Genomic DNA, 17,266 nt, shown 5'->3' with positions numbered 1-17,266 from the left:
CTTGAAGTCAAAACCTTCCTCCACCAAAAATTCACTATCAAGGACTTGGGCTATGCTAAATACTTTCTTGAGATTGAAATAGCCCGATCTAGCATTGGAATGTGCTTAACACAGAAGAAATATACCACTGATATGATCCAAGATGCAGTTTGCAAAATGCTTCTTCTGTTACTTCTCCATTAGTTCAGGATATAAAGCTCACACCTAACATGGGATAAACACTAGATAACCCAGAGCTGTACAGAAAAATAGTTGGCATATTACTAGAGAGTAACGCGTCTAGATATTACATTTGTTTTTCAACAGCTCAGTCAATTTATGCAAAATCCCTGCAAAACACACTTTTATACTGCCTTACATGTCCTAAGGTATTTGAAAGGCAATCTCTCCAAAGGCCTGTTCTTTCCTGCTTCTTCTTCATTCCAACTCACTGCTTACTATGATGCAGACTAGGCATCATGTGCCACCACAAACATTCACTTACTGGCTATTGCATTTTCCGGGGTAATTCCCTCTTCTCATGGAAATAAAATAAACAAACCATAGTCAGCCGTTCCTCAGTTGAAGCTGAATGCAAGAGTATGGCAATAACTATTTGTAACTCCAATTGATTACATACATTCTCCAAGACTTCCAGATTCCTAAATCCCTTCCAATTCCCTTACATTGTGACAACCAAGCCGCCATTCACATAGCATCCATATATATTGCCAGAGACTGTCATATAGTCTGAAACCAAATGACAGCAGCTTTCATATCCTCACAACACATCTCCACCAAGCTCCAACTTGCTGACATTTTCACCAAATCATCTTCAAGTACTTCATTTTCTCACTTAATGTCCAAGATGGGTTTGGTCGACTTCTCCCACTACATCTTGAGGGGGGGGGGGGGGGGGGAGGGGTTGAAGAATAATATTTATCTACAAAATTCCAGCTAAGCAAAGGCTGAAATCACAATTAGCTTATACTACAAGTTTGTTAGTTTGTTATCTTTTCTGGATTGAGTTTGTTAGCGTGAGTGAGCTGGAAATGGTTATCAATTGTAAAGCTGTATATAATAGCTTTGTATTTCACATTGAACTCAGGAGAAACTATACAGTCATTTTGTCTCCATCTTCGTTTTACTCTTAAAACTTGATTCTCCGAGTTTCTCTTCGATATGGAAGGAACAATTGAAATAAATATGGTGGATTTTGTCTAAAATTAAAATAAAGCTTACAAGCAACAACAATGGGCAAGAGTAGTACTAAGATGGGTGACCTCTTGGGAAGTCCTCGTGTTGCGTGTTGCACCTCTCGTTTTCGCACTCGAACCTTTAGCGAAGCTTCTCGGAAGCCGGCCCGAGTTTTAGTCCTTAGGAACCATTTTCTTTCTCTATCACTCGACTATGAAAGAATTACAACAAGCATTTATTTTTTCGAAGGATAAAAAGAGGTAAAAAAAAAAATCGCAAAATTTAAATCGAGACTCGAACACCGGTAGAGGAAATACAGCACCGATACTATGGTATGAAATGCAAAAAGCGACGCGGACGATTGCGAGACGGGTGTAAGGAAGGAGATGAGAAATAGAAAGATTGCGCAAGAGATGACGGGTGCGATCATACCAGCACTAATGCACCGGATCCCATCAGAACTCTGAAGTTAAATGTGCTTGGGCGACCTTAGTACTAAGGTGGGTGACCTCTTGGGAAGTCCTTGTGCTGCACCCCTCGTTTTCGCACTCGAACCTTTTGCTAAGCTTCTCGGCAGCCGGCCCGAGTTTTAGTCCTTAGGAACCATTTTCTTTCTGTGTCACTCGACTATGAAAGAATTACAACACGCATTTATTTTTTCAAAGGATAAAGAGAGGTAAAAAAAATTGTAAAATTTAAATCGAGACCCGAACACCGATAGAGGAAATACAGCACCGATACTAGGTATGAGAATGCAAAAAGCGACGCGGACGATTGCGAGACGGGTGTAAGGAAGGAGAGGAGAAATAGAAAGATTGCGCAAGAGATGACGAATGCGATCATACCAGCGCTAATACACCGGATCCCATTAGAACTCCGAAGCTAAATGTGCTTGGGCGAGAGTAGTACTAAGATGGGTGACCTCTTGGGAAGTACTCGTGGTGCACCCATCGTTTTCGCACTCAAACCTTTTGCTAAGCTTCTCGGCAGCCGTCCCGAGTTTTAGTCCTTAGGAACCATTTTCTTTCTCTATCACTCGACTATGAAAGAATTACAACACGCATTTATTTTCGAAGGATAAAGAGAGGTAAAAAAAAATCGTAAAATTTAAATCGAGACCCGAACACCGATACTAGGTATGAGAATGCAAAAAGCGACGCGGACGATTGCGAGACGGGTGTAAGGAAGCAGAGGAGAAATAGAAAGATTGCGCAAGAGACGACGGGTGCGATCATACCAGCACTAATGCACCGGATCCCATCAGAACTTTGAAGTTAAATATGCTTGGGCGACAGTAGTACTAAGGTGGGTGACCTCTTGGGAAGTCCTCGTGGTGCACCCGTCGTTTTCGCACTCGAACCTTTCGCTAAGCTTCTCGGCAGCCGTCCCGAGTTTTAGTCCTTAGGAATCATTTTTTTTCTCTATCACTCGACTATGAAAGAATTACAACACGCATTTATTTTCGAAGGATAAAGAGAGGTAAAAAAAAAATCGTAAAATTTAAATCGAGACCCGAACACCGATAGAGGAAATACAGCACCGATAGAGGAAATACAGCACCGATACTAGGTATGAGAATGCAAAAAGCGACGCGGACGATTGTGAGACGGGTGTAAGGAAGGAGAGGAGAAATATAAAGATTGCACAAGAGATGACGGGTGCGATCATACCAGCGCTAATGCACCGGATCCCATCAGAACTCCGAAGTTAAACGTGCTTGGGCGAGAGTAGTACTAAGATGGGTGACCTCTTGGGAAGTCCTCGTGGTGCGTGTTGCACTCTTCATTTTCGCACTCGAACCTTTTGCTAAGCTTCTGGGCAGCCGACTCGAGTTTTAGTCCTTAGGAACCATTTTCATTCTCTATCATTCGACTATGAAAGAATTACAACACGCATTTATTTTTTCGAAGGGTAAAGAGAGGTAAAAAAAAATATTAAATTTTAAATCGAGACCTGAACACCGATAGAGGAAATACAGCACCGATACTAGGTATGAGAATGCAGAAAGCGACACGGACGATTGCGAGACGGGTGTAAGGAAGGAGAGGAGAAATAGAAAGATTGCGCAAGAGATGACGGGTGCGATCATACCAGCACTAATGCACCGGATCCCATCAGAACTCTGAAGTTAAATATGCTTGGGCGACAGTAGTACTAAGGTGGGTGACCTCTTGGGAAGTCCCCGTGGTGCACCCGTCGTTTTCGCACTCGAACCTTTCGCTAAGCTTCTCGGCAGCCGGCCCGAGTTTTAGTCCTTAGGAATCATTTTCTTTCTCTATCACTAGACTATAAAAGAATTACAACACGCATTTATTTTTTCGAAGGATAAAGAGAGGTAAAAAAATGGTAGAATTTAAATCGAGACCCGAACACGGATAGAGAAAATATAGCACCGATGCTAGGCATGAGAATGCAAAAATCGACTCGGACGATTGCGAGACGGGTGTAAGGAAGGAGCGGAGAAATAGAAAGACTGCGCAAGAGATGACGGGTGCGATCATACCAGCACTAATGCACTGGATCCCATCAGAAGTCTGAAGCTAAACGTGCCTGGGCGAGAGTAGTACTAAGATGGGTGACCTCTTGGGAACTCCTCGTGTTGCACCCCTCGTTTTCGCACTCGAACCTTGTGCTACGCTTCTCGGCAGCCGGCCCGAGTTTTAGTCCTTAGGAAGTATTTTCTTTCTCTATCACTCGACTATGAAAGAATTACAACACGTATTTATTTTTTCAAAGAATAAAGAGAGGTAAAAAAAAATCGTAGAATTTAAATCGAGACCCAAACACCGATAGAGGAAATACAGCACCGATAATAGGTATGAGAATGCAAAAGGCGAGGCAGACGATTGCGAGACGGGTGTAAGGAAGGAGAGGAGAAATAGAAATATTGCGCAAGAGATGATGTGTGTGATCATACCAGCACTAATGCACCAGATCCCATTAGAACTCCGAAGTTAAACGTGCTTGGGTGAGAGTAGTACCAAGATGGGTGACCTCTTGGGAAGTCCTCGTGTTGCACCCCTTGTTTTTGCACTCGAACCTTTTGCTAAGCTTCTCGGCAGTCGGCCCGAGTTTTAGTCCTTAGGAAGCATTTTCTTTCTCTATCACTCGACTATGAAAGAATTAAAACAAGCATTTATTTTTTCGAAGGATAAAGAGAGGTAAAAAAAAATCGTAAAATTTAAATCGAGACCCGAAAACCGATAGAGGAAATACAGCACCGATACTAGGTATGAGAATGCAAGAAGCGACGCGGACGATACGAGACGGGTGTAAGGAAGGAGAGGAGAAATAGAAAGTTTGCGCAGGAGATGACGGGTGCGATCATGCCAGCACTAATGCACCAGATCCCATCACAACTCCGAAGTTAAACGTGCTTGGGGGAGAGTAGTCCTAAGATGGGTGACCTCTTGGGAAGTCCTTGTGTTGCACCCATCGTTTTCGCACTCGAACCTTTTGCTAAGCTTCTCGGCGGCCCGAGTTTTAGTCCTTAGGAACCATTTTTTTTCTCTATCACTAGACTATAAAAGAATTACAACACGCATTTATTTTTTCGAAGGATAAAGAGAGGTAAAAAAATGGTAGAATTTAAATCGAGACCCGAACACCGATAGAGAAAATACAGCACCGATGCTAGACATGAGAATGCAAAAATCGACGCGGACGATTGCGGGACGGGTGTAAGGAAGGAGCGGAGAAATAGAAAGATTGCGCAAGAGATGACGGGTGCGATCATACCAGCACTAATGCACCGGATCCCATCAGAAGTCTAAAGCTAAACGTGCTTGGGCGAGAGTAGTACTAAGATGGGTGACCTCTTGGGAAGTCCTCGGTTGCACCCCTTGTTTTCGCACTCGAACCTTTTGCTAAGCTTCTGTGCAGCCGGCTCGAGTTTTAGTCCTTAGGAACCATTTTCTTTCTCTATCACTCGACTATGAAAGAATTACAACATGCATTTATTTTTTCGAGGGATAAAGAGAGGTAAAAAAAAATAAAATTTAAATCGAGACCTGAACACCGATAGAGGAAATACAGCACTGATACTAGGTATGAGAATGCAAAAAGCAGCGCGGACAATTGCGAGACGGGTGTAAGGAAGGAGAGGAAAAATAGAAAGATTGCGCAAGAGATGACGGCTGTGATCATACTAGCGCTAATGCGCTGGATCCCATTAGAACTTCGAAGGTGAACGTGCTTGGGCGAGAGTAGTACTAAGATCGGTGACCTCTTGGGAAGTCCTCGTGTTGCACCCCTCGTTTTCGCACTCGAACCTTTTGCTAAGCTTCTTGGCAGCCGGCTCGAGTTTTAGTCCTTAGGAACTATTTTCTTTCTCTATCACTCGACTATGAAAGAATTACAACACGCATTTATTTTTTCGAAGGATAAAGAGAGGTAAAAAAAAATCGTAAAATTTAAATCGAGACCCGAACACCGATAGAGGAAATACAGCACCGATACTAGGTATGAGAATGCAAAAAGCGACTCGGACGATTGCGAGACGGGTGTAAGGAAGTAGAGGAGAAATAGAAAGATTGCGCAAGAGATGATGGGTGCGATCATATCAGCACTAATGCACCGGATCCCATTAGAACTCCGAAGTTAAACATGCTTGGGCGAGAGTAGTACTAAGATGGGTGACCTTTTGGGAAGTCCTCTTGTTGCGTGTTGCACCGCTCGTTTTCGCACTCGAACCTTTTGCTAAGCTTCTCGGTAGCCGGCCCGAGTTTTAGTCCTTAGGAACCATTTTCTTTCTGTATCACTCGACTATGAAAGAATTACAACACACATAAATAATATTATATGCATAAATAATAATAAAAAAAAATGCAGGTAAAAATCCCACTATGCATAAGAATAAACCAAATTCGATAATTATCTACTGTTCCTCAACTAAATTGAAAACATCATGAAAGTTGGTAGCTGTAAAAGACATTTTAAAAAAAAAAAAAATTTAAAGATGTGAAGTCAGATTAAAGAATCAAACTGCAAACTTCTGATGACAAGCAGCTAAAGGATTTTTTCGATTGGAGTAAGTAGGGTTCTTTGCTCTGCATCTCTTCCGGTGCTTGTGTATCTATATTGTCTCGTCCATTTTATTTTTGCACTATCGGGTTTGTTATCTTACATTGGATTGAAATAAGGTATTTAGTTAAAATTATAAAATTTGGGAAATCCTCTGAATTAGTTTTGAGAATAAGTTATGTCTCGTCCATTTTAGTAACAGGATTTTTTAAAAGGGCATTTTAAATCGTTGGGTTAAATTATGAGGTGGGGTCGGATATTGTCCTAAACACAAATTAATTAATTAATTAATTAATTAATGTGAGATTCCGACATTGTAAATTAATAATTCAATCTCAATGGTCACTTTTTGAGTTTTGCAAAATTCCTCAGGAAACAAATGTCCAGGTTGGCCAAGCATGCATTTGTGCACCCCTTCATTTGTTGCTTTAACTTCAAACATAGAGTTAGACATTACATTATCTTATAACACTCCAATTTATTAATTGTATTACAAAAGACTTTCTTCATTTATAATTGTTTATGTAATTAATTTCTGTGAAAAATTAGATTTTGTAAACAAATACTGCAAGGTTCTTTTTTCTTTGTAGGGAAGATTCTAAGGATATTCCAATTATTACTTGTTCCGATGATTATTTATTAGTTAAGTTTCACATAAATGTGGAATTAAAGCCATTCGCAAAGATATTAGTTAGATGCTCACTTGATTCCCTAGACTGGCTGGACAAGCATATTTTTAATAATTAGACTGGCTGGCTCTCTTTCATAAATATATATATATGATGGAGCTCAGTAAAGTCAACGTTTTTGAGTTTCTCACTGTTTTCAATCTTTTGCAATTTTTTGTGGCCTTAAACATTATTAACGATTAGCAAAATACTGTTTACAGTAACTATAAACACTTTAAGCCTGAGAGACAGAAATAATCAGGCTAAGCCAGATAGAGCTAGCTTAAATGGAAGCCTGGCTAAGGCAAGAAAATTAAGCTGTTGTATATATATATATAGAAAATTGGAGATCATTTTTTTTTTTCGTTCATTTCATTGCATACTTAAACGTATCTAAAATATTCTAATCGACTTACTTGACGCCATTGCAATCCATTTTAAGTCATTTTTTAATCCTATTTCAAACTTCTTAACAATCCCATTAAATATATATATATACACATAAACACAAACATCTTGTGCTCAACAATATTAACAAGAAGAAAATGGAGAAACTATTGCCATTTGTGTTATCTCTACTCTTAGCTACCTCCTTTCTTTCTAATGCCTCACCAAATCCATACTTTCGACCTTCTGCTCGTAATATTATCTTCACTCATCATGACCGATCCGAATCCGATCCTCAACAGGTCTGTTATTTGTAATTAAATTCATTCTTTAGTCTTTACAATCATATAATCTTATATCCTTTTGTTCTTTTTTTTTTTTTCCTTCCATACATATCATTTTTGCTTGTCGAATTTTCCATTAGGTGCATATTTCGCTGGCCGGGAAAGATCACATGAGAGTTAGTTGGGTTACAGAGAACAAACATGTCAGATCAAATGTAGAATATGGAAAAGAACCAGGGAAATATAATGAAATGGCAACAGGAGAGAACACTTCATATCGTTACTTCTTTTATAGTTCAGGAAGGATACATCATGTAAAGATTGGTCCATTGGAACCAAATACTACATATTACTACAGATGTGGAGGTTCTGGCCCTGAATTCTCTTTCAGAACACCTCCTGACTTTTTTCCTATTGAATTTGCTGTCGTTGGTAAGTTTTTAATTATATTCAATATAGTTCTCTAATTTGTAGATACTTTCACAAGCTGTCCAGCCGGTGTTTGTTTTTATGGACCATAGACCCGACTAATTTCCGCTTGCTTTTGGAGGCAAAGCGCCAATCGGAGGAGTTTATGTTGCGAAAAATCGGATCCATGACCTAAGTCATGGTGATCAATCCATAAGTTTTCTTTGCCACTGAAATAACTCGTTGGGGTTAATATTGTTCTCTAATTTGTTGGCAATGTTCTTTTCTTTTTCATGCATTTTTTTGCAATTTGTAGCATACTTTGCTTTTTAGCATATTTTTCGTGAGTTGGTTGGTTGGTTAGTCGGTTATAGGAAGTTGGTGCTTTAGGTATAAGCAACATCCCAACATAGGAAAAGAATGAAGAGTATACACTAAAAATTAGGAATACTTGGCGGCCACAACTAGTGATTTGTAGCTTTTATATGTTGTATGTTTGCTTTATAAATAGGAAAATCTTAGTTTGTCTATTAGAAAGGACTACTGCTCATATTTAACCATATACTTTCTACAATTATCATTGTTGCCCTCTGAAACTTTGCGGAAAACTCATTATGATTCTATATTTTCACATTTTAATAATAATTATGTCCCTAGTTAAAATAAAATGCGGAAGTCTAGGGTCATGATTGAACCCTTGCCTTTATATTTCATTTTAGCGAGAAGCATAGTTATTATTGAAATGTTAAAGTGTAGAATCATAATTGAACCCATGCGAAGTTCAAGAGGAAGCAAGGATAATCGACTAAGGTTCATGGTCAAATTTATGCATTAAGCCCCATTAGAAATTTATTGCAATCCAAGGGTTTATTTAATTTCTTTTCTAAAAAACAATTTACCTCACCAAATCAAATGCTTAATGAAATAGTTTTTCTTTTTGGCCAATAATAGGTGATTTAGGACAAACAGAATGGACTAAATCAACTTTAGAATATGTTGGAAGTCGCGACTATGATGTATTTTTATTACCCGGAGATTTATCTTACGCGGACAGTCAACAACCGTTGTGGGACTCATTCGGCCGGCTAGTGGAGCCATATGCTAGCCAACGGCCATGGATGGTGACCGAAGGGAACCATGAGATTGAAATTTTCCCAATTATATATCCACATGGGTTCAAGTCCTATAATGCAAGATGGCTAATGCCATTTGAAGAAAGTGGTTCAACCTCAAATTTGTACTACTCATTTGAAGTTGCTGGTGCTCATATTATAATGTTAGGGTCGTACACGGATTTTGATGCTAAATCAGATCAGTACACGTGGCTTGATGCTGACTTGGCAAAAATTGATAGGAAAAAGACACCATGGGTTATTGTGTTATTGCATGCCCCTTGGTACAATACCAATACTGCCCATAAAGGAGAAGGAGAGGAAATGAGAAAAGCTATGGAAGAAATTTTGTATAAAGCAAGAGTTGATGTGGTTTTTGCTGGGCATGTTCATGCTTATGAAAGATTTGTAAGTTTACGCTTCTTTTTATTTTTTATTAATTATTATTTATTTATTTTATATTTTTGGTTGTTTTGCTTGCAGACTCGAATTTATAACAATAAACCCGATCCATGTGGACCAGTTTATATAACCATAGGTGATGGAGGAAATCGTGAAGGGCTTGCATTATTGTAAGTTTTTCTTTTATTACTCTCTTTTTCTCAAAATATAAGTTATTTAAAATTTTCACACTAGAATTAAGAAAATAATTAAGTCTCTTAAATTATAATAAAACTAACGGTAATTTGATCAAACTGCGATTTATCTCAAAATTAAGAATAATTTGTAAAGATAATTATTATATCAACATAAATAATCATAACATTGAAGAACAATCATTTATTATTTTTTAAAATACTTAAAAATGAGTTTTATTTCGTCATAAAACAATATATAAAATGACTTATATTTTGCAATGTAAAGAGCATGTAATATAAATATTTTTACACTGTGGAGTGTTTATTTGGTAATTTGGAACTTAAGATGATACGGTTCTAAGTAATAATTCATATTGCATAGTATAGCCGTAAAATATATCTAAATTTGAAAAAGATGGATCCCATGTTCATTTAAGACATTGCATCTTGTCATGTACTATATAATTTTCCATTGGCAGTGTATGCTTAAACAATTTGTGGCAAAAGTAGTACTAGTTGGGCTGGATAGAGATGGTCTCATAATAAATTCAGGCCATTAGGTGGGTATGGTCATGCAAAGATTGGGACACTGATGGGTCAATCCTTATTTATCTAATCCTTCCCAATTAAGCCCAATTCATTGTTGGAGAATATCCAACATTCATATGAGTATGAATGTATTCGGCAACAAGCTTTTAAATGGCTTTCGTCAAAACGCTAAACACTACTTAAAAAATTATTTGATTTTAAGTAGCTTTCATCAAAACGCTAAATACTACTTTAAAAAATTATTCGGTAACATAACGTTTGGACTAGTTTTAGATATTATAGTAGTATTTTGTGAAAAGTTAACTCATGTAACATTTAGTTTTTTAGTATTTCATAAAAAGCTGCTACTCAAACAATTAATAGCTAAATCCTACTAAAATAACTAACGGCTACCAGAATAGTTAATTTTGCCGAACGTATCCTATAACTGACTATATTTTAAAAGATATAGTATCAATTCTTCTAAAAAAGAAAAAAAAAAAAGTATCAATAATATATATTGGTTATTAAATTGGCAGTTTCACTTATGTGTGAACCTACAATTTTGGCTGGTGAGGTTTGAAATCGAGATCCAAATTGATTTTTTGGTTTCGACTTAGTTTGATCTGTTCTAATCATTTTCAATCGGTTCTTGTTCTGAAAATATAAATTGGGACTGGCTCGTTCCTCTCTAATCTCAAATTAAGTTTTGATCCGACTAAAAATTGATTTGGTTTTGATCCGAATGGGACTGATGACCTTGTCCAATGATATTAACAAATTCTCTTAAGACTAAATATGTAGATTATTTATATTGTTATGCATAAATATAATATAAATATTTTGATTAAGAAGTATAATACTTGTTTCTTTTTTTCATGGTTTAAAAATCCGACTCGTACCAACTTGTGATCATCCCTATTAAGTTTTGTTTCCAACTATTATATTTTGTGCCAACTGATTATAAAGATTTGTGTTAAGTTTTCTCTCAACTGCATAAATGTTCTGAGTCTCTGTTTCATGTGAAATGAAATGAAGGTTTGAGAATCCAGCTTCTCCTCTCTCTCTATTTCGGGAACCAAGCTTTGGGCATGGAAGATTCAGAATATTGGATAATGAGCATGCGCACTGGTCATGGCAACGCAACGATGATTCTGATTCTTTTGAAGCTGATGAGGTCTGGTTGGATAGTTTAAGCTCATCAAAAGCATGTTGGAAAAATTTCGTAGAAAAGGAGGAAGACCCATCTTCATCTTCTTCTGCTAATGATGAACTTTAATTAACCTGTACGGTAACTTATGATCTTTCTTTGATGACCAAATATTAGTTGAATCGATACTTTTGTAATTGCTTAATTAGTTATGTTGACAAGCCAGATATTATTTCTTGGCTTTGTACTGTGATTTTGAAGCCTCTGAACCATGGTTAGAGAAGCTTCTCAAACTTAGTATTCATGGGTGACAAGTGCTAGAAATTGGTGCTTGGTGGAGAAGAAGCTGCTAGAAAGTAAGGATTTGTGATAAAATGCGTTCAACTTTGTTTTTCTGGTATTATGTAATTACCCTTAATAGAATTATCATTTCTGGTTGAATTGTTATTCTCTTATTTCTTTTATTTTAGATCCTTGTTTCATCCCTGTAATTATAAGATTCTTCTCTACATTTTATATTCAATTCTTTTGTACATTTCAACTTCAATTACATGTAGGTTGGCATGGTAACGGTGAAAAATTTTGTGGTTGAAATGTCTTAAACCCATTATCTCCCGCTCTCCATATTTTTAATAAAAGTGAGAACAAATGATGCTTAATGGCATACAAGTTTTAATTGGACTAGAAATTTCAATACTCTATATGGAATTGCTCCCCATAATCCATCTGTAGTGGAAGCTGTCTCAGTCCGAGAAGCCTTAAGCTGGGCCATGAGACTTCGGTTGCAGCAAGTTATTTTAAATCGGATTTACTTCTTTTGATTCAAGCTATTTATAAGAAAAGTGTTGACCATTCTTACTTTGGTAATATTATTATGGATTGTAAGTTTCTTCTTACGGAGATTTCTAATAGCTTTATTGTTTTTATAAAAAGATTAGCCAATAAAATTATTCATCTCTTAGCAATTTCTATTTATTTTATGTCTTATTTTAAAGAGTGAGGTCTTGTCCTTTCTCTATTTATTTCGGATTTGATTTGTGATAATTTGATTTAATGAAAGTTGTACGTTTTCCTTCCAAAATAAAAAGAAAAAAGTAGTTTGAATATAAACATTTATTACCACTTAAGCAAAACCTAATCTAAAATTTTCGATCTTAAATTAAGTTCTCCATATGATTTTAAAGGTGCTCTAATCACTTTAATAATTGAATTAAGTCATTGAATAAGATAATTCTCCCTTTAATAGACTAATGCTCTATCTTGAATATCTATATTGAAACATATTTCCTTCCTAATAGAAGTAAAGAGAGAAATATTCAAAAATTGCTATTAGATATCATGCCCTCTAATGGGATGAGATATAACAATTTATAGTATCTTTTTTATTCTAATCGATAGAATAAATGCCGAGCAAGGATCCCAGTTATAAATATCGAGCAAGAATCATGAACATTAATTACATGGTTAAATGACTCTTAGTGACTTTTTGACCGAGTGTTATCTTTATTTGGATTGATTTGAATAACGGTCAATCCATTTTATTAATTGCTTGGTCAATTTTATTAATTGCTCTATCAAAAGTCCTCCCTAAAATATACCGAATCATTTATGTTCGGTTGAAATCTTTAACATGCTTATTCATTCCATTTTCTTATTCTCTTTTAGAAGCTCTCTTTTAAATCGACCCCTCTTAATCTATTTTGGCCGATAACTTGTAACTCTTCCACGTGTGTCCTAATTGTCAATTGCTTTTTTGAGAAGTTATACACCTTTTTAGTTCCAGTCGTCAATTCAAGCCTCTCCTTTAATGGATGTGACTTTTGGAGCTAGCTAAGCAGACTGCTGAGCAATAAAGAGATGGACTAAGATGTGATTATGATTAGTAGAAAAGTGACTTAGAGCTTGTACGAAAAGAAGTTTGTATAAAAAGAAGTGGCTGACACTATCAATAAATTGGAGCTTGATTTTTGAGTAGGATCAGATCAGAATGAACAAGAGCTGGGTCAAGATTAAGCTGGGCAAGAGAATGACTCTAATATAGTCATTTCTGATGTTCCCCCAAGTTGAAGGGTATATATATATATTTTCTCTAATGAAATTTCATATTTCTTTTTCTCAAGGCCTTTGATTTTGAGTTCTCTAACTCATTTTTATCTTGAGTTTACTTAGGCTGACGATTTTAAATGTTGCGCACTAATTTTAGAGCTTTTGCCATTTTGCTCTTTACTTTTATTTCCTTTTTGTTTAAAAGTTAGTATAATTTGGATGATCAATTGTAATAAGTAACTTCTTTATTCTTTTTTGGTGAATATTTTTCCTCAACATCTTCTGCTTGGGAATATGGTGTTCTGGATTTGTATTTGTCTGAGCAAAGTGTGGTCTACTGAATCTTGTGGGTGATTGTCTTTTTACGGAATCGTCCTTCTTCCTTTCCTGTAGAGCTTTAGTCTATGCTTATTGGATTTTCCAAGCCTCATCTAGCCGAGCATGGTTGTTTGTTCGGGACATTAATTCTGCAAAAAAAAAAGCGGATGGTCAATATTAATGGAATCAAACAATTTTTCATGCTTACAATTTTTTGACATGGCGTTAATGGGCACTTCTGCATTTAGGTCCTCAATTTGCATAGCCAATTTCTGGAATTTATAAGGTACTCTTTGAGCGATTCTCCATAATCCACTTTTAGATTAATCAGGTCTAATGAGATCTATTTGCTCGGGATGCATGTGACAAACAGAGCTTTGAAGGTAGAACTTAGTTGAGTGATCCTGTTTTGAGCATTTGGTAGCACTCCTATGCTAGTCCTTTCAAAGTTGCTGAAAACGCTCAGCATAATAAAGCATATGTAGCTGTTTGAATGTGCATTATTGTCCTGAAGATAGCTAGGTGACTTCTAGGATCTGTCGTGCCATCGTATCTTTGAAATGCTGGCATCTTGAATTTTGATGGAAAAAATACGGTCAACACCTCCTGTAATAATGGAGAGTCATTTCTGAGTCCATAATCACTACTATCTCCTGTCACCCTATATTAAGGGTCTCTCTGATCTCTCTGGTTCTTGCTCGAAAGTTTTCTTCGCTCACCTCATTTGGAACATTTGTAGTGTTCTTGATGTGTGTTGTTCCTATCCTCCAAGACGGCTCAATTTCTTATGCCATATATGCTTGCTCTTCCTCTTCTTATATACCAACTCACTTCCCATTTCTTAATGAATAGTTGTGGTGCTAGGAAGGTTAAGACGAAGACTGAAAGTGCATAAATCGCTCCAAAATTGATGCAAAATTGTTATAGACTTTTGCTAAGGCTTTTGCCACTTGTGGATCTGTTACGAATGGAGGATTTGAAGTAGATGTGGTGTCATCTGGGTGTGATCATTTGGATTGACTACTATGTGTGAACCCCTTCCCCAAATGTCATAGGCATGTGATGCATATGATGAATGAGAAGAAATACACGTGATGTGTGTGAGTCGCCACCTTGTTTAATTATTTTAGGGTAAACTAGGAAAAAACCCTAAGTGACTCCATTTTTAATTAACCTAGTTACTAGATTAATTATCCCAATGATTAAGGCACAATCTACGAACCCGAGATGGATCCCGAGACTATGTCATGCCGATAAACTAACCGATGAATGAATGCTTTGCAAGGTAAATGATGGATTAATGAAATGTTTGAGTGATTTTGACTTGCCACCCGGGGTGAAATCCCGAACGTGCCTACGTACTTCCGTTTGAATGGAAGATCAAAGTCAACGTAGTTCGATAGGCCTTCTTTGAAGGGCTTTGAAGGGGTATGCTTAATGCATGAGTGTGTATGCTTTGTGCATGAGTGTGTATGCTTTGTGCATGAGTGTATGTATGCTTTGTGCATTTCGTGTGTATGCTTTGTGCATTTTGTGTGTATGCTTTGTGCATTTTGTGTGTATGCTTTGTGCATGATTGTGTGTATGCTTCGTGCATGAGTGTGTGTATGCTTTGTGCATTTTGTTTAGGCATTTCGCCAAAGATTGATTGATTTTTAGGCATGTTGCCAAAAATGTTGATTTTAATGGCTTTTAGCCAAAATGATTTGATTTAGGCAGTTGTTGCCAAAATGTGCGAATTAGGCGATTGTCGCCAAAATGGTTGATTTTACGGTTTTAAGCCGAAAATGTTGATTTTAAGGCATTTTGCCAAAAGATTGATTTTAAGCGATTTGTTGCCGAAAATGGTTGATTTTAGGCCTTTAGCCAAAAGGTGTTGTTTTAGGCAATTAGTTTGCCAAAAATGTGCGATTTAGGCGATTGTCGCCAAAATGGTTGGTTTTAAGGCCTTTGGCCAAAATGTGTTGTTTTAGGCAATTAGTTTGCCAAAATGTGCGATTTGGGCTTTAATGCCACGATTATCGATTAATCGGGCGTTCGAGCTTAATCACAATTTATTGTCGAGACGTGATTGATTAAGGCTTTTAGCCACAATTATTGATTAATTGGACTTAAGCCGGATTTGTTCGAAATAAGGCAATTGAACCGTAGTTATTGATTAACTAGGCTCTTTTAGCCAATATTGTCGGATTTAAACTTTAATACCACGATTATTGATTAACCGGGCATTTAAACTTAATCAAATTAATTAAGGCAGTTTATTTACCAAAAATAATGACGTGGATGCATTTATGCAATTGTAGAATTATTAAGAGTAGAAGAGAAATATGCATGAAGTGCTAAAATTAAATAGGCAGAGTTTTGTTTACATACCTGATTTAATCGACGACCGCTTCTTAACTCCGGATTAAGCTCCTCGCTTAGGAAATATTAATTAATTTTAATTTGTTTAATTTTAATGTCCAAATATCACAATAAAAATGCAATAAAAATTAAATTAAATGCAAAAAGCGGTAAAGAAAACGCAAGGAGCGTGAGAGGGAGAAGGATTCGTCCGTTAACACAGACCGGGGTGCTAGAAAATGGCTGAAAATGGTCTATTTATAGGCCATTTTCGGGTCCAGGGCGGCAGCTGCCGCCCAAGAGGCTGGGCGGCAGGTGCCGCCCAGTCGGTGGGGCGGCAGGTGCCGCCCATGCTGGGCGGCAGGAGCCGCCGTGTCCGGCGGCCGGCGCCGCCGTAGCTGGTGGTGGCCACCATGTCTCGCTCCGAGAGCTTTTTTGGGAGTTTTCGACCTCCAAAAATCATTCCGGGACCGGTTCTGCGATCCTCGTGAAATTCCGGACGTTTCAAGTACCATATTGACATATTTCCAGTAAATGTCCAAAATGGCCTCCGGTCCGGCCGGACTGTTTGCACAGTTGCTGCAGCAAAGTCAAAGTTACTGTAGCAAAGTCAAACTAATTGGCATGGCACTGTAGCAGCGTGTTTTCCTCCATTTAAAGAGTTTCACATGCCATCAACAACATGAGAAGCCTCAAAATTTGAGTATTCACAGTAGCCCCCCACTGGCTATCATAAAAATGATTTATGAGAGCCAGTGGTTGTCTGATGGAGCAAATTTTGAAGGCGAAAACTCGGACCTTGGGCCAAATTGGGATTGTGGGGCCTTGGTCTGAGTTGTGAATTTTCGGACCCTAGGCCGAGTTTTGAATTTCGGGCCTCTGTGGCCTGAATGTGAATTTTCGGGCCTCTGGGGCCTGAATTGTGATTTTTCGGGCCTCTGGGGCCTGATTGTGATTTTTCGGGCCACTTTGGCCTGATTGTGATTTTTCGGGCCACTGTGGCCTGAATGTGATTTTTCGGGCCACTTTGGCCTGAATGTGATTTTTCGGGCCTCTGGGGCCTAAATGTGATTTTTCGGGCCTCTAGGGCCTGAATGTGATTTTTCGGGCCTCTGTGGCATGATTGTGAATTTTCGGGCCTCTGTGGCCTGAATTGTGATTTTTCGGGCCTCTGGGGCCTGATTGTGATTTTTCGGGCCACTTTGGCCTGAATGTGATTTTTCGGGCCACTTTGGCCTGAATGTGA

At 37.7% G+C, this 17,266-nt stretch overlaps 1 protein-coding gene, 1 non-coding gene and 10 pseudogenes across 2 annotated transcripts; all 12 read left to right on the top strand.

Moving 5' to 3' along the window:
- Positions 1–1,594: 1,594 nt before the first annotated feature.
- LOC149498191 (5S ribosomal RNA) lies at positions 1,595–1,713 on the top strand (annotated as a pseudogene).
- A 294-nt stretch (positions 1,714–2,007) lies between these two features.
- On the top strand, positions 2,008–2,126 carry LOC149498190 (5S ribosomal RNA; annotated as a pseudogene).
- Positions 2,127–2,399: 273 nt separating this feature from the next.
- LOC119370702 (5S ribosomal RNA) lies at positions 2,400–2,518 on the top strand (annotated as a pseudogene).
- A 314-nt stretch (positions 2,519–2,832) lies between these two features.
- LOC149498189 (5S ribosomal RNA) lies at positions 2,833–2,951 on the top strand (annotated as a pseudogene).
- Positions 2,952–3,253: 302 nt separating this feature from the next.
- Positions 3,254–3,372, top strand: LOC119370706 (5S ribosomal RNA; annotated as a pseudogene).
- Positions 3,373–3,665: 293 nt separating this feature from the next.
- LOC119370705 (5S ribosomal RNA) lies at positions 3,666–3,784 on the top strand. The gene has a single exon (XR_005178274.1). It is a non-coding gene; the product is annotated as a 5S ribosomal RNA (ribosomal RNA).
- A 295-nt stretch (positions 3,785–4,079) lies between these two features.
- Positions 4,080–4,198, top strand: LOC119370701 (5S ribosomal RNA; annotated as a pseudogene).
- A 294-nt stretch (positions 4,199–4,492) lies between these two features.
- On the top strand, positions 4,493–4,611 carry LOC119370703 (5S ribosomal RNA; annotated as a pseudogene).
- Positions 4,612–4,900: 289 nt separating this feature from the next.
- LOC119370707 (5S ribosomal RNA) lies at positions 4,901–5,018 on the top strand (annotated as a pseudogene).
- A 292-nt stretch (positions 5,019–5,310) lies between these two features.
- On the top strand, positions 5,311–5,429 carry LOC119370704 (5S ribosomal RNA; annotated as a pseudogene).
- Positions 5,430–5,724: 295 nt separating this feature from the next.
- Positions 5,725–5,843, top strand: LOC119370708 (5S ribosomal RNA; annotated as a pseudogene).
- Positions 5,844–7,345: 1,502 nt separating this feature from the next.
- LOC105629483 (purple acid phosphatase 22) lies at positions 7,346–11,754 on the top strand. Its single transcript, XM_020677507.3, has 6 exons — positions 7,346–7,555; positions 7,678–7,969; positions 8,897–9,465; positions 9,541–9,629; positions 11,202–11,449; positions 11,575–11,754. The coding sequence occupies exons 1-5, from the start codon at positions 7,412–7,414 to the stop codon at positions 11,440–11,442; spliced, it is 1,335 nt and encodes a 444-aa protein (XP_020533166.1). The 5' UTR covers positions 7,346–7,411; the 3' UTR covers positions 11,443–11,449; positions 11,575–11,754.
- Positions 11,755–17,266: the final 5,512 nt, after the last annotated feature.

The sequence above is a fragment of the Jatropha curcas genome, chromosome 2 (genome assembly GCF_041381405.1).
Source record: "Jatropha curcas cultivar XTBG-Jc1 chromosome 2, XTBG_Jcur_1.0, whole genome shotgun sequence".
NCBI lineage: Eukaryota > Viridiplantae > Streptophyta > Magnoliopsida > Malpighiales > Euphorbiaceae > Jatropha > Jatropha curcas.
Note: the sequence above shows the minus strand (reverse complement) of the source record. Positions and strands in the feature narration are given on the sequence as shown.